Source organism: Pelmatolapia mariae, linkage group LG5, assembly GCF_036321145.2.
Source record: "Pelmatolapia mariae isolate MD_Pm_ZW linkage group LG5, Pm_UMD_F_2, whole genome shotgun sequence".
Classification (NCBI taxonomy): Eukaryota; Metazoa; Chordata; class Actinopteri; order Cichliformes; family Cichlidae; genus Pelmatolapia; species Pelmatolapia mariae.
In genome coordinates this window covers 23339128-23354210 of record NC_086231.1, presented here as the reverse complement: position 1 = coordinate 23354210, position 15083 = coordinate 23339128, and the positions used below count along the sequence as shown (strand labels likewise).

Sequence of the window (15083 nt, the reverse complement as noted above, 5' to 3'; positions counted from 1 at the left end):
TCAAGATAAGCAGAAGAGCATCTCTGAATACACAGCACATGGAACATTGAAGCAGAAGAAGATGTGATTCCTGTCAGCTAAGAACAGGAAACAGGGTGCAAATCACATGGGCTCACCAAAATTGGATCATAAAAGATGTGAAAGATGTACTTTTGAATGATGAGCCTTGATTTCTCTTGCGACATTCAGATCCATCCTGTCGAAACAGTTCAGGGTGGTGGTGGTGGTGTAATGGTGTGGGGATTATATTTTGGCACACACTTTGGGCTCCTTAATACCAACTGAGAATCGTTTCAACATCACAGCCTATAGTTGCTGACGTTGTCTGCCATGTAATGACCAAAGTGTACCCATCTTATAATAAACCATGTTATAACATGGTATCTTGAACATGACAGCGAGGTCACTGTAGTCAAATGACAGCTGAGGTTCCAACCAACCAGGAACCAAGTTGTACCTAATAAAGTGTTCACTGACAGTAATACACTAGAAATGTGCATACAAGACAGCAGCACATAACGAATCTTTTATGTTTAATTTCATCTTATCTTGTCACATTGCTTAATAATTCCTCTCTTGCAGTTTAGGATAGTTTTTCACTGTCATTACAACATTATTAAAACTGAGCTGCACAAACAGTGCGACACTAAGAGTATTCTCACACAACAGTGCCACAACATGACTTGTGATTTCCTTGTAAAGCACGTGGGCTTTCGTAGTTGGGGTCATGTGACTAGTATCGGCACCGGTCGATCTTTACTGCATTCACCCACCCAACTCACTCTCAGGTTGTTTATGCAGCGGACTAAAACTCTAGAAGTATCTCCTGGTCCCGTAACTAAAGCACTGCTCGGTGTCAGAGATGGCTCTCAAAGCCGCGGTTCTTGTGCTGGTTTCGGCCGTGCTGTCCGAGGTGTCGGCCGGAGTATTTTTTAAGCAGAAGGAGCCGTGCTATGTCCCCTCACCGAAGAGAGGCGGCTTTGGACTGCGGTAAGTTCAACAAAGGCTTATGTCGCTTTTTTACTTAAAGCATAGCAAGTAGTTTAAAGTATAAAGAGAAGCGGGTTTAAGTATCTAAGTAACCGAGGCTAGCGACAGCCGTCTGTTAGCTAAACTGGCTATTGATATATATAAATCTTTAATAGATTTATATGAATAAATAATTCAATATAAAAGATTTAAATAAGCCTTACACAGATGTACTGGAAGTCAGAATCAGACCTTTTAAATCCCTTGTTTTATTTGCTTTGTTTTTGGAATGTGTAACAAAGGAGAAAAAACTGTTTTCTCGGTCGGTACAAGTCACGGGATTTGGCCGATCCGTTTTTGCGGAAGTTCCCTGCAACTCAACCATCAGCCCCCAAAGACTCATTTAGATTCAAAAACAGGTCTGCTAAACAGTCAGGAGTTCAGAAATAACAACGTGTCGTTCCCAAATCTCCGTCAGAACAAATATTAAATACTAGGGGTCTTTATGTGCAATCTGCGCTTCTATGTGAAATAAAAACAATAAAATTGAGAGCTATTTAGTTTGAACTTGAACTGATTTGTGCCGTATTTCTGAAACCAGTGCAAAAATAGATATTCGGTATGTTAAAGAAGGATTTGCACTGCTTTGCAAACTCTCAAACCTCCCCTCTTGTCTTTATATTTTGCTTCCAAGGAGCCAGACTGCTTTGTAAGTTTTTTAATGTGATCTTTAAAGTAGTTCTTCAGGCTCTCTGAAGGTCTTTCACAGTTTTTCTTTGGACATTGTTTGTTTTTTCTCTCCTTTTTGGTCTAGTCATTGTATCTGACCTGACCAAGGGATTAACCAGTGTTGTGTCTACAAATAAAGAACCATTTTTCCTAGCACAAATACAATTATTTGTTCCAATTTCTTCTGTTAAATCTATGAAACACACACTGAGAGTATTTTTTTCTTCAACAAGCTGTGCTATTGGCTGGAAAGTTGGCATATGACAGCATGTAGTGTAGTGTGTCCTTAAAAATTAAGGAAACTGGAAAAATAGAGGAAAAATGAAAATGTTGCAGAGCTTAAAAAAACTGTCTGCAGCAGATAAACAATGTCCTTAAGAAATAGCGAAAAAAAAGACCTGAGACACAAGACCCGAAAGATAAGCTAGAACTGTGCAAACCCTATTTTTGCTTAATATACTGTGTTTCAATGAAGTACTGCACCAATTTCCCATTTTCTGAGCAAAATCTAAAGAAATGAGGGGTGGTTCAAGACTTTTGCAGAATTTTGTATGTTACTGGTATTACATTTGTGTAATACCAGTAATATGTGTAAATACATATGTGTAATGTATATGGTATAGACTGACAGAGCACACGATATCGGTATATTCTTCTCGATACTGCAGCTGTAATGTGAGGTTTTGCACATCAGACTAGTGAGAAGGACAATTCTTTTGCATCTTGTATCAAGACTTTAAAAGTTATTTTTTAAAGAGAGGAACTGAAACAGAAGAGCAAGAAAAATTTCAGACAGACTTTATATGTTGTAGCGGGGACGTTAAACTTAAACATCGGACTGATCCAGTAACTGTGTGCAATGACACGTATGTTCACAGGACCGCACCTCGTCCTCACGAGTATTTGAACATTTCCGATCTGCCGAAGTCGTGGGACTGGAGGAACATCAATGGCACCAACTACGCCAGCACTACTCGCAACCAGCACATTCCCCAGTACTGTGGGTCCTGCTGGGCACATGGCAGCACCAGTGCAATGGCAGGTATGACTCAGCAAAGCTTAACTATGTCACATTGTACATCACAAGACTATGACACAGGTGTGCTTTCACTTCTTTCCATAGAAGGGACATTGATGAACAGAAAGTAATGGCTGCTACTTATTTCTTATTTGCATTAAATCAGATCGAATCAACATTAAGCGGAAAGGAGCGTGGCCATCTGCCTACCTGTCTGTCCAGAATGTGATCGACTGCGGTAATGCCGGCTCGTGCCATGGAGGAGACCACACCGGGGTTTGGGATTATGCTAACAATCACGGGATCCCAGATGAGACCTGTAATAACTACCAGGCTAAAGACCAGGGTAAGACTTTCACAGTGTACACAGTGACCAGAGTGATGATCATATGCCGTTTACTCAGTGCTAATCTAAGAGGCCCTGTTTTGGCTCAGGACACTCCTGCAAGACAGATGAATGCTGTTCTGATAACCTAGGGGAATATGATTATTGACATTAAAAGGTTTTTACACAGTGTAGCCTAAAATGCACAGGATTTACTGTATTTCACCGCATGTACAAGAGTAGACAGACTCTTTCAAATATGCAACAACTAGGATTAGTAAATATATTTAAAGGACTTAATCAGAATTTGTTAGAAGACAATACATTTGTGTTTTTATGGTCAAAATGTTCCCCTGGCTGGCTGCTGCATGTTCCTGTGAGGCTGAGCCATGTATGTTCTGTTTCTCTCTCTCTAAAGATTGCAATAAATTCAACCAATGTGGCACCTGCACCACTTTTGGAGTGTGCAATATTGTGAGTAACTACACTCTGTGGAAGGTGGGAGATTACGGCTCCGTCAGTGGGAGAGAGAAGATGATGGCTGAGATTTACGCTAATGGGCCGATCAGGTTTGCAGCTTTTTCATACGTTTATAAAACAGTCCATTCTGGTTGCTTTGTTTTACTTGATAATTCAATCTTAATAATAAAGCAGATATCCCAAACCAACATAGCACACTAGTTATAATCCTGATTTCCACCCTAAACCTTTTCCTGTCATTCCATACTTTCCTTTCTAATAATTGCTAAAAAGGCAAAAAGAAATCTCTAAAAAAACTATTTTGTTCTAGCAAAGTGAATTTTAAAATATTTATAACAATGTAGCTTTGAAAAAAGCTATGCAGTACTACAAATTTTGGTATCTGTCCAATACCAAGTAACTAGAAGTGCAGTATTGCCAATACTGTTACTGATTCTTTCAAACTATAAAAGCAACTTATGTAGGGGAGAGCAGTGTGTCATGATTTATGAGAAAAATTGTCATCGATATACAAATTCTGTAAACATGAAATCGCTGATTTAATAATTAATTAGTTCTCTGGGTCAACTTTCATTTGTTTAAATGTGGTACAGGCTATAAATAAATATGATTAAGTATTGATCTGATAGCAACACTAGCACCGGTATCTATAAAAATTAATATTTGGATCGATCCGCCCGCAGATTTTTAAAAGAATCAAAAGTATGACTCATGTGACCTTTCTCCCTTTGAAGGGTTGGTTCCATTATCCACTCAGTTTCCACTCAACAAAATGTACTCACATTTTGTTAAATATACAGTATATGAATGTGATGACAATAAGCACATGATGCACGAGAGTTTGTAGTGTGATCGGGTACTAAATATGGTGCAGCTAGAATACTACTGTACTTCCTCTTGTCTCGTTTCTGTTAGTTGAAATCTGAGGTGTGAAGCTGTTGGAGCCAAATAAAGATTATACTGAAACAGTTTGTCTCTGGGTTGAGCTTCAGTAGGACAGAAGTGTAGTTTTATATACCGCCTTCAATTGCAGTGAAAGTGAATTGTCATTTGTGGCATTATAGGCACATGTCAAACTTAAAGCTCAGAGGGCAAATCCTTGTTATTTGCAGATTATAAGGTGATTGCAGTGACAGATGAGAGTATTTGTAGTTCTTAGGTTTTAATAAGCATCCAATTTTATTGACATTTCCCACAGTCCCACAAGGATTTTTGTGAGCAAAGTATACATTTGGGCTTCACTTACTGAATTGTGTGATGGCCACTAGTTGAGTTTTTGTTGAAGGTTTGATTGTAAGAGTGGGCCTTGTATTATTTATTACTAGCAAATGTACCAAAATATACGATTGTGGGAATCACATAAAATAGTTGAATGCGAAATATAGATATAGTTTCATCAAGGTCGGTCTGCTCGTCTAGGAGGTGATGGGGAACATACTGTACATACATAAGCTACAATCATTATAGTGTGATGTCAATAAAGTGTATTTGTCTGTCCTTGGCAGTTTGACAACCCTGACCCATTTTGACTCTGTTTAGAAGTTGGTGGGTTGAGCAGCTTTTGTAGTTCCTTTGAATCATGTCAGTGCAGCAGGGCATTAAACTCATCAGTGACTGCTGCAACTTTTAAGCAGAAAGAGGAAGTAACCTGTGGTGTTTATTGATTTTTATTTTTTAGCTGCGGGATTATGGCCACAGATAAGCTGGATGCGTACACTGGAGGTCTCTACTCTGAGTACCAGGAGGAGGCCTATATCAACCACATCGTGTCAGTGGCAGGATGGGGAGTGGAAGACGATGTCGAATACTGGATCGTACGCAACTCCTGGGGAGAGCCATGGGTGAGTCGATGCCAGATAGCTAATGAAAATGTCCTCTCGTTGCTGTTTTATTTGCAGCCGGTTTTATAAATCAAATGCATTTTCACCGTCACAAATACAAGAATATTATTTCATTTGAGAAAGAAATCCTGTATCTGATTTCTTAAAAGAATGACTTTATTATTTAAGTCTTGGCTTCTTTATTTTTGCCTTCAGGGTGAAAAGGGCTGGCTCAGGATCGTGACCAGTGCCTACAAGGGAGGAAGTGGCAGTAAGTACAACCTGGCAGTAGAGGAGGACTGCATGTACGGAGACCCAATTGTACCCAAGGACTACCTCTAGAGGAGCCCAGTGTCAGATTGCCGGCAGACACTCCGATGCCTTCCAAAGAAAAGCTTTTTGTGTTTTAATGTTAAGAAGGGAATAAGTTCAGGTTTTTCTTTTTTTAAACCTAAATAATTACCAGGGTCTTCCAGCTGAATAGCAAACTGCTTATGCCGATTCAAACTGTCTTATTACCACAGAGAGGTGTGCAGGCTGTTTTACACATTTAAACTTTTAAAGGGTTTTATCAGAAAGAAGAATGACACAAGTTTTTGTGCTGCAGAAAAATTCAGGCCAGGCAACAGTCATCACAGTAAATAAAGAGGGTTTTTTGTAACCGACAGTATCGAGACAGCTTTTAGTTTCAATTTGTAAATTCACAGTGATTCAGCCAAAGAACACAACTATCACACTTTCTGCTGCACTGCTCCGACGCTGAATGTTTTCAGTGTATGGCGTTACTGCTACTGACAATGTTGCACTACACAGTGATGAATGCAAAAACTGAAATAAACATACTTTGTGTGCCTTTTTTGTGCAGTTTGAGTCAAATATAGATTCTTGTAATTTGCCATTTGTTTTATGATGAACACTTTGTACCCAAAATATTTCATTGTGACAATTTGTTTTCAAACTGTACCAATAAACACTTCATCTGTCCTTTGAGTTAGAATGTTTTATAGAAGCCTCTCAGGCTTTTCTCTTTTACCATCCACTGTCTTTACTTTAATACACACGTCATTAATTGACGTCAATCAGGTGAAAATGACAGTCAGTTTCATGGCGATCTCTTATTATTCCATAACAACACAATCACCTGATCTCACCCAGCAGAGCGTGCTTTTGATTTATTAAATGTAAGACACAAGTTAGAAAGACACTCAAGAAAGCTGCAAATGAAGATGCTGGCAGAGCATCTCAGGGAGGAAACAGAATCTAGTGATGTCCTTTGGCCCCGTTAGCTAACCAAACTACATTTGTGCTACCCGATGATTTCCTCAAATACACAGTGACGATCTTTGGAAGATGCAGTTTGCCCAGTACATTTCAGAGGCTTCTGAAGTTTACTGAAAGGAGCTTTTTGCAAAACAAGCAGTCTTCATACCAGCAGATACACAAAAGGAGAAAAGGCACATAAAGGTAAAAAGTTTTCTATTAGTTAATTCAAATCAGTTCCATTTTATTTGTATAGTATCGAATCACTGTCACCTCACGGCCGTTTATACAATCGCCTGATTGTTGGGTTTTCTCATTTACAGAGAAAGCCAAAAAATCGGGTGATTCCCTATGAGCAAGCACGTGGCGACAGTGGGAAGGAAAAACTGTCAGGTAGCTCGGCCTGGGTAAAGCTAGAGAGAGTGTGGGACCTGAGAGCAGAAATTAAAGTGAGTGGAAAATTCAGACTGAAAAGCAGATCTTGCATTTTCTATTAATGTGACAGCCCTGCAAAGAATGAACTACATACCAACTGTAAATCAAGAGCCTGTGCAGGTGAAATGCACAGCCCGGTGAAGGCCTTTATCAGAAAGTTGCAGTTTCCTTCAAGCCATTTGGAGAGCAACATTCTTACATGCCAGCAGGGAAGATGTTGGTTCTCTTTGAATCCATGTGCATTTGTGAACACACATTTTTAGTGATAAAGTTTAACAAATACAGATACAGATCAGGTGCTGCTTCTCCTAAAGGAACACTTCCTCCATTACTTGTCATTGTTAGCCAATGGTAAATATTTAACTACAGAAGTGACATTTTTACAATTCTTAAGACAGGAAGGAGTGCAGAAAGGCTGTCAGCATACACAAAAGAATAAAAGAAAGGTAGAACTAAACAATATGTTTTAAAGAGGTCTAATTTGCATTGTTAAACAGCCATTGATTGGTTCACCAGGACTTAGCGGGGGACCACTGACGCTAATGACCCCTAGCTTTAAAAAGAGAGAGAGGTCACAATACACCAAATGGGAAAAACAAATTAGCATAAAATAATGTATTTAAATGTCTTACACAACCAGCTTCAAAGGCTTAAATATGTGGCTTTTGAGGTTTACAGATCTCCATATTAAAACAAATAAATAAATAAAATACATGAGAGGGAGCTGATTATATTTACACAGTCCGAGACTGTATGAAAAAAAACAAACAGAAACAAGCAACATTTTAAGGTTTATTTTAAAAGAGCTCAGACCAACATAAAATATAGAAAATCAAATATACAGGTAAAAAAAGCAACATTCAGCTGCATCTTCAGATAAATCTGTGTCATTACTTTCACACCACTGCCAGCTCAGTGACAGTGACAGCTGCTTTCATGTTTCCTTAACAGAAACTAATTTCCACTTCACTTTGCCAAACTGAAAAGTCCACCTGCACGCTATGTGCTTCAGCCGAAAGCACAGCCCCTGCTTATCAGATAACAGATCTTCCACCTCCTTTACGTCTCCCATTTTGGGTGTCAATTCCACATCAGTTGATCATGATGAAGTTTGACTTGCAGTGGGCTGAAAAACAATCACCCACATGTTAGTGCTTCAGACGGATGAGAGCCCAAAGACTTCCTTTTATTTATTAAAGGAATAATAGACTTTCTATAAACTTTCCTTTCTCGCCACTTACCGATAAACTCAGCAACAGCGTCGTGTTCTCCCTCAGTGCGGATCGTTCCTGCGATGCTGTCGTTCTCAAGGATCGGCAAGAAGAGTTGAACAAAGTCCGACGTATAGGGAGGCGCGATCACATCCAGCACCTTTAAGAGAAATATCTCACACTGAGCTCTGTCACAAAGATCTGATTTACTGAAACACTGTCTTATTTCCACATTAACCAATGATAGAGCATCAACTTCAGGTGTTTTCTAACGATTCTAGGTCAAATATTCATCCCTGGGTTTTTTGGCATATACCAACTACTCGGGTAAAGACGTCACTAACCACTAACAGGAATGGAAACAGTGAACATTAATCTGTGCAAAGCTGAATTGGACAAACAACAGGAGAACAGACCTGACAGGAAAGAGCGCACACATAAACCAGATTTCCATAAACAGCTGTTACCTCAGTGACAAAATATCTAATGAGGGAGATATCTGTGTTGAGTTTCTCCAGACATTTGCGGATGTAGCTGACGACGGGCAGGACGTAGCCACGACTCAGCAGGTGAACCATTCGGTCCAGCAGAGTCTTCTTCAACTCCAACTGGAGGGGGAAATAAAACAAACACGCTGTCAGCTCAGAGCTACAACACACAGGCGTCTGTTAACAAGCTGGAATTACAAGCATGCGAGGCACACAACGCCCACCTGCTCCATGACGTCCAGCTGAGAGTGCTCGGTCTCAAAGAGCTTGATGAGCAGCTGGAGGACCTGCGGGTGCAGCAGCTGGTGACACGTACAGATCTGTGCAGAGAAAATTTTAATGTTTGAACTTTAAGCTCCGCAAATTAATCACAATTTAATCTTTCATCTCGCAGCAGTGTCGCACCTCATCCAGTAAAGCTAAATGGACGGGAGTGTGGTCTGTTTGCAGCTGGAAGTACCGCGGCTCGGACACCGTCCAGTCCACCCACTTCAGAACTCCCATAGCAACCACTGGAAACCTGAACACACAGACAGTCAGTCAGTGAGGAAGTCTGGGTCTCAAACTCCGGTTTTACTTTAAGTACCAATATTTGAACCCTTCTATACTGTATATACAATAGATTCTAATGGTATAAAACTAAATAATCATACATGTAAATAGATTTTTCATTTGCACGTTTCATCTGGTAAATCTTGGAAGCCCATCAGCTCGAGCTGAGCTGTATTCAGGCTTTGAATGATTAACTGAAGATCATCATATTGAAAATGCTGTTGCTTCAAGTTTCCCCTTTGTTTCTTTTTTAACACAATATGCCACAATATACCTTAGTCTAAAACAATGAAAACATTATGACACAGAAATCTGACTGTACGGGTTCTGCTTCAAAATATTGAACTGTCTTCAGTGCCTATGAAAATATCAAAATTAACTGCACAGTCTGGTAACATCACTAGATTTGTTGCTTCAGAAAGAAAAACAGAGGTGGAAGTAACTCTACGATGGTGCAGTAAGCACTGAAAGAGCGTTTTTTTAATAAATAACCTTGTTCATTTTCACTGATTAAAAGTGCATTTTTTCCTGGTAAAAAGATGCTTAACAATCATTGCAACATGTCTCAATAACCCTTACACTCCTTTACAAAGATTCACTGCATGATGCGGTTAAAAGGTACAACAATTAAGATTAGTGTGTTAGAATATGATAGAAGAGTGGCATTAGATACGATGAAACCAACTAACCAATATTTCATATTTGAAAGCTCTTGTCAAACACTCACCTGATGCACTGGTACAAAGTGCCGAGCTCAGCGATCAGCTCTGTGGCTCCTTTGTTCTCATTGCAGCACAGGTTGTGCACGGTCTCAATAGCCTTGGAGGTTGACTTCAGCTCATCTTTATTAATATTGACTCGCTTGTTCTGGAATTGGAAATAAAATAAACATATTTTCATTATTATATGATTTAAATTAGCAATGCACACAGCATCATTGTTTTTTTGTACCTTTTTCCAGGTCTCCACCACACTGGCAGCATAGGCCAAAATGTGGATGTATTTGTGTTTATGGTCTTGGTTGATCTTCGATCCAGGCTTGAAAAGCGACTGCATAAACAGGTCGAGAAAGGCCGGCACTCTGATCTAAAGACAAGACAGACAAGTGCTTAAATTCAGAGTGCTTTAGTTAGTAAGCACTGGACATAAACAGCAGGAAGAATGTTCTGAACTCACCAGTTCGACAGGAGGAGGGTCCATGCTGCTAAACATCTTGAACAGAACTGTTATATCAGCAGGATTCAGGGCTCCTTTGGACAACATGGCGCCGAGAGCCTGGCAGGCTCGAGGGTAGGCTGCCGCTGTACCAAGCGCAAGGGTTATCTGACTGGCATCATGACCTCTGCAATATAAACCCCATTTATTGCACCCTTTTTATTACTCAAACTCATCCACAAAACTCTAATCTCACAGTTAATCACATTCACTTGATCAGTTTGACCACATCAGATGACAACGTTACCTCTCGTGTGCAGACTTTTGCACCTCCTGGCCGATCCTGCGGACAGCTGAACCTCCCTGTTCCTCCTGAGCAAGGATGGACATCATTGCCTGGGCAAAGAGGTAGGTGTGCTCGCCGTGACACACCATTTTCTGTTGGAAAGAGTCGGGCGCAGCTCATCAGAGACCATTACAGCACTTTTAAAAAAGTGGCACATAGAGACAAAAGGATACATATTTTACAGATCTTTGATGGTTGACCAGACAAGCAAAGTAATCCTCACAGCAAATTCAGGCAGGTTCTTCTCCAGGTTTTCTTCTCCTCCATCTAGCAGCGTGGCCAAAGATGTTCTCAACACCCGAGAGAAAACTTCCAGCTGTTGGCAGGCTGTGGACACGCTGGTGATCTCGCCCTGGTAACCTGCGTCTGAAATGAGCTAAACAAACACAAACACAATACTGAAAAGAAGCAGTGACAGTCCAAGTCATTAAGCTGCAAAAATTAATCAAAGAAAGAAGAAAAATGATTCAATTAAGGTGAATTTTCATAGTTGTGTAAATTACAATTACAACAATACACTTACTGACGATGTTTTTATGTACACCTGTTCAGCTGCTTGTTAACAAAAATAAGTAATGAGTCAAACCCATGCAGAGCCAGACTGATTTATTGGCAGGCCTACATTACCTTTTCTGCTGATCTATTGGTATTGGCATTAACTGTTGCATAGTTTGTCCACCAGAGGGCACTCTGCAACTTCCCTGCTGGCAATACTTATATGGGATCTCACTAAAACATCTAACTGATCCAAGCAGAGTTGGGCAGAGCATATACAAATAAACAAAAAACTACACATAAAAAATGTTAGATAAATCTGTCTGTGTTTCATGTGTCTGAAAAAAAAATTAGATGCCAATGTTTCTGAATATCTGATTCTTAAATCGGTCATACAAATCATATCAGTCACATGTCAGATCAGTGTGTGTAGACATGATCAAGGCAACCTGCTGAAGATTAAACTGAGCATCAGAATGAGAAAGAAAGTTGATATAAGTGACTTTGAACGTTGCACAGATGTTGGTGCCAGGATCAATGTGGACCAAAATCTGAGGAATTTTCCCAGCACATTGTTGAATTTACGGCATGAAGAATTAAGGCAGTTCTGAAGGCAAAGGCTTCAAGCAAAGTGTCCCTAATAATGTGTCCAGTGAGTGTAAACGACAATGACATAACATCAGAAACAAATTTAAAGTTAAAATCTTTAACTCGACTCTTTCTACTGGTTAGTTTGTGTTCATGTCCTAATCTTCAGCTCCTGCTGCTCTTACTGGTTCCACAGCTACTACTATACCTTTACAGTGAAGTTGAGCATCAGGCAATCTGGGTGAGCCTCCGCCAGCTTATAGAAGAGATCTCTCCACGTTGTGTGTGCTATCATCTGCTCAAGCCAAGCAGGAGTCTAAAAGGACAGGAGACTGGATTAGTTTGGTTTCTCTGAGCTTCAGTTAGATTTAAAATCACTCATTAAATTATGAAGCACAACACGCTCAAGGTTTCTCACCACTTTCATTTGTCATATGTGTAATTACCCCAGGTGTTTAGAGATCTCACCTCTCCCTCAACGGTGAAGATGGAATCAGCTTTCTGGGGGTCAAAGTGTTTTATCAGAAGACTCTTGAGGTGATTTTCTACTCGTTCTTGGACCTGTGCAGGCTCCACACCTGAATAATTACATTACTAGTGAATGAAAAGCCATCAGTAAGACAAACTAAAAATAGCTTTCTCACACAACAATAGTAAGACGAGTTGTCTGACAGGTACCCATCTGGATGAGCCACTCAGCCAGCAGATTAACAGTCTGAGCCACGGCAGAGTAATTTTCAGAGAGAAGCTGGATGACATGTTCTGGAGAGCCACCTGCTTGAAAATACCTGCAGAAACAACATGGTTGTTAATCAATAAATGTCTTTTTACCAAAACTTATATTACATTTACATGAGAGTGCAGACACTTACGTTTTGAGGGTGCTGAAGATAGCAGGCTCCATGATGTAATCCCTGCTGGAGAATTTCTCCAGGCAAGCTTCCTGGATTTTCCCATCATTTTCTCCTTCACCGTAACCATCCTCCTGAAATACACAGTGATGCAGATGCTTCTAAAGTGATTCATCTATCTTGAGAATAATAAGTAATACTCTGGTTCTCATTTGTATATAGTAACAAATTATGGTGTAGCTACAAGGTAGAGGAGAATCGACAGGTGCTACAGAAGATGTTACTCTGAGCAGGTTTCCTAAAAATCATCCATGCTAATTCTGGCTAGCTAACCGAGAGCCAAACAGCAACAAGTCGCGATCTCACCATGTTACCCTCCGTGCCTTCCCAGTCTCCGGAACCGCTGTAATATTCCTCGTCCATGGTGACGGGGAAAGCAGGGACGTTGGGAACCGCTACAATAAGACACCTATTGTATTTAAATCATGCACTGATTCGTTTAACTGCAGAAACCGGGCTGACAGTCAGCTTAGCAAGCAAGCTAACAACAACACAGGAGGAAAATGGCGAGGCGGTAGGCTGTAGGCCACGCCCCCATTCGTGGGTTCTCTCCCTGAGTTTAGACTTTCAGGCTCAAACCGAATGGAGTTTCCTTTGTTTAGCACTTAAAATTGAAAACTTTTGCATGGAAAACTGGAAAAGGGTGCAGTGATTTATTTAAACTTTAAAAACATACATAGAAATACAACATGTAAGGGAAAAACTGAGTTTGTGCAATTCTAATGAGCTCAAAAGCCACTATTTGGTACAATCACTGGAATCTGAGATGTTAGGCAAGCTTTCTCATAATTTTTTAAGTAGTCTTCAGGAATAGTTCTGCAGCCTTCTTGAAGTGCATGATCAGGGTTAAGAGGTTTAACAAAGAAAAAAACCTATTCCTTTGAAAATGGTCAGGTAAAAAGAAGACCTTCAGAAAGCTTCGTGAAGTATTGCTCAAGAGCACTTAAAAGAAATAAAACAAAAGAAGCTCTGGCTTCTTGGAAACAAAATATAAAGAAATGAGGAGTGATTAAAACATTTGCATAGTACTGCATGTGACCAATTTATCTTCAGGTAGACCTTTGTAAAACCAGAGGAATGTTTACTATTTAATAGTTTCTTACTGATATAAACTAAGTGGATCATTTAATTTGGACAACTGTTTAAGGCATCTCTGAAGGCACTAAAAGTCCACATATTACATTATGCACATTATAACCGACAACAGGACTGTCGAGTAAAATAGCATTAGACCAACAAAAATGATCTCCTAGATTATAAGTGAAAATATAATGTTACAGAAGGTGCAGATGGCAAAGCTTTACAGGATGTGAAAATAGTTTCTCTAGATTTGCATGCATTACAGAGGCCTAAACTATTTTAAGTGTGCACTAAGTGAGTCTGTCAAAACTGAGAGTATCCACGTCCTGCCTTGTCTACTTTAGAGAAGAACACAGACTGTCTGGGCTGAGTTACCAGAATTTCTTCTGTAATTTTACACATTTCTTAAAATTTAAGCCCAAAGTGTAGCACTGAAAGATTTCTTTCATTTCCTCCAGCAGAATTTCTATATCATGTGGAAAATGTAGGATATACTGTCAGAATAATACTTCTTTTTCTTATCTTAAACTATTTCGGGGGTTAAATGTGCAGGTAATCGTCTTTACACCAATAGAAAGGAGGGTTTCAGTCGTCTGGCTGGTTTAAGATCAAAGTGGCCTTTGATATAAAATAAGTTTAACATCTCTGTATTAGAGGCCACAAAACCTTCAGGGTTAGAAGACAAGACTTCCTGCCGTTTCTCCTCTTAAAAACGTAACCATTTGTTATTAACAGTTTACATCTTTTTTCTTTCGTTCCCTCATATTAACTACATTTTCTTACAAGGTGTAGTTGTGAGTAGGGATACTAGTTTTCCTTTCGTGGTCTTTTTCTTTCCCTTGACATGGATGTAATTTACGTCCAAAGGTTGATTCTGTTCATCTGGACGTAGCGTTTTCAGTGGGAGAAACGTTTCGTCACTCATCCAAGTGACTTCTTCAGTCTCAGGTGACTGCAGGTTTCCCCAACTTTATAAACAGTACATTTGCATAATGACTGAAACCAGCCCACTGAAGGAACAATGGGCTGTGAGATCAGTTCCTTCATCATAATTATGCAAATTCTCATGACCATTGATCAAAGACCACTGATCAATGGCTATGAGTACCATTCACAGAGAGTTGGGGAATGGCTGCAATCACAGTATTGTAAGATTGCGAAAGATGTACCCTTAGGCCCCCTCCTCGATTCAGAGATGGTCATTCCCCTTTCACGTAAACG

General features: G+C 39.8%; 2 protein-coding genes across 2 annotated transcripts; one reads left to right on the top strand and one right to left on the bottom strand.

Annotated features, from left to right (window-relative positions):
• Positions 1-735: 735 nt before the first annotated feature.
• Positions 736-6319, top strand: ctsz (cathepsin Z). Its single transcript, XM_063474338.1, has 6 exons — positions 736-990; positions 2577-2740; positions 2883-3062; positions 3460-3610; positions 5200-5362; positions 5558-6319. Exons 1-6 carry the CDS (start codon positions 863-865, stop codon positions 5681-5683), a joined length of 912 nt encoding a protein of 303 aa, XP_063330408.1. The 5' UTR covers positions 736-862; the 3' UTR covers positions 5684-6319.
• Positions 6320-7815: 1496 nt separating this feature from the next.
• nelfcd (negative elongation factor complex member C/D) lies at positions 7816-13281 on the bottom strand. Its single transcript, XM_063474317.1, has 15 exons — positions 13089-13281; positions 12744-12856; positions 12550-12659; positions 12340-12449; positions 12080-12187; positions 11012-11164; positions 10750-10880; positions 10464-10629; positions 10239-10373; positions 10015-10154; positions 9141-9255; positions 8960-9055; positions 8715-8855; positions 8278-8407; positions 7816-8162 (listed from the first exon to the last, which is right to left on the bottom strand). The coding sequence occupies exons 1-15, from the start codon at positions 13143-13145 to the stop codon at positions 8128-8130; spliced, it is 1740 nt and encodes a 579-aa protein (XP_063330387.1). The 5' UTR covers positions 13146-13281; the 3' UTR covers positions 7816-8127.
• Positions 13282-15083: the final 1802 nt, after the last annotated feature.

Coding starts and splice junctions, on each gene's coding strand:
- ctsz (XM_063474338.1), top strand. CDS start 863: ATGGCTCTCAAAGCCGCGGTTCTTGTGCTGGTTTCGGCCGTGCTGTCC. Junction 3,611..5,199: donor TACGCTAATGGGCCGATCAG/GTTTGCAGCTTT, acceptor TTTATTTTTTAG/CTGCGGGATTATGGCCACAG. Junction 5,363..5,557: donor ACTCCTGGGGAGAGCCATGG/GTGAGTCGATGC, acceptor TTTTGCCTTCAG/GGTGAAAAGGGCTGGCTCAG.
- nelfcd (XM_063474317.1), bottom strand. CDS start 13,145: ATGGACGAGGAATATTACAGCGGTTCCGGAGACTGGGAAGGCACGGAG. Junction 12,660..12,743: donor ATCTTCAGCACCCTCAAAAC/GTAAGTGTCTGC, acceptor TTGTTTCTGCAG/GTATTTTCAAGCAGGTGGCT. Junction 8,163..8,277: donor CGCTGTTGCTGAGTTTATCG/GTAAGTGGCGAG, acceptor ATTGTTTTTCAG/CCCACTGCAAGTCAAACTTC.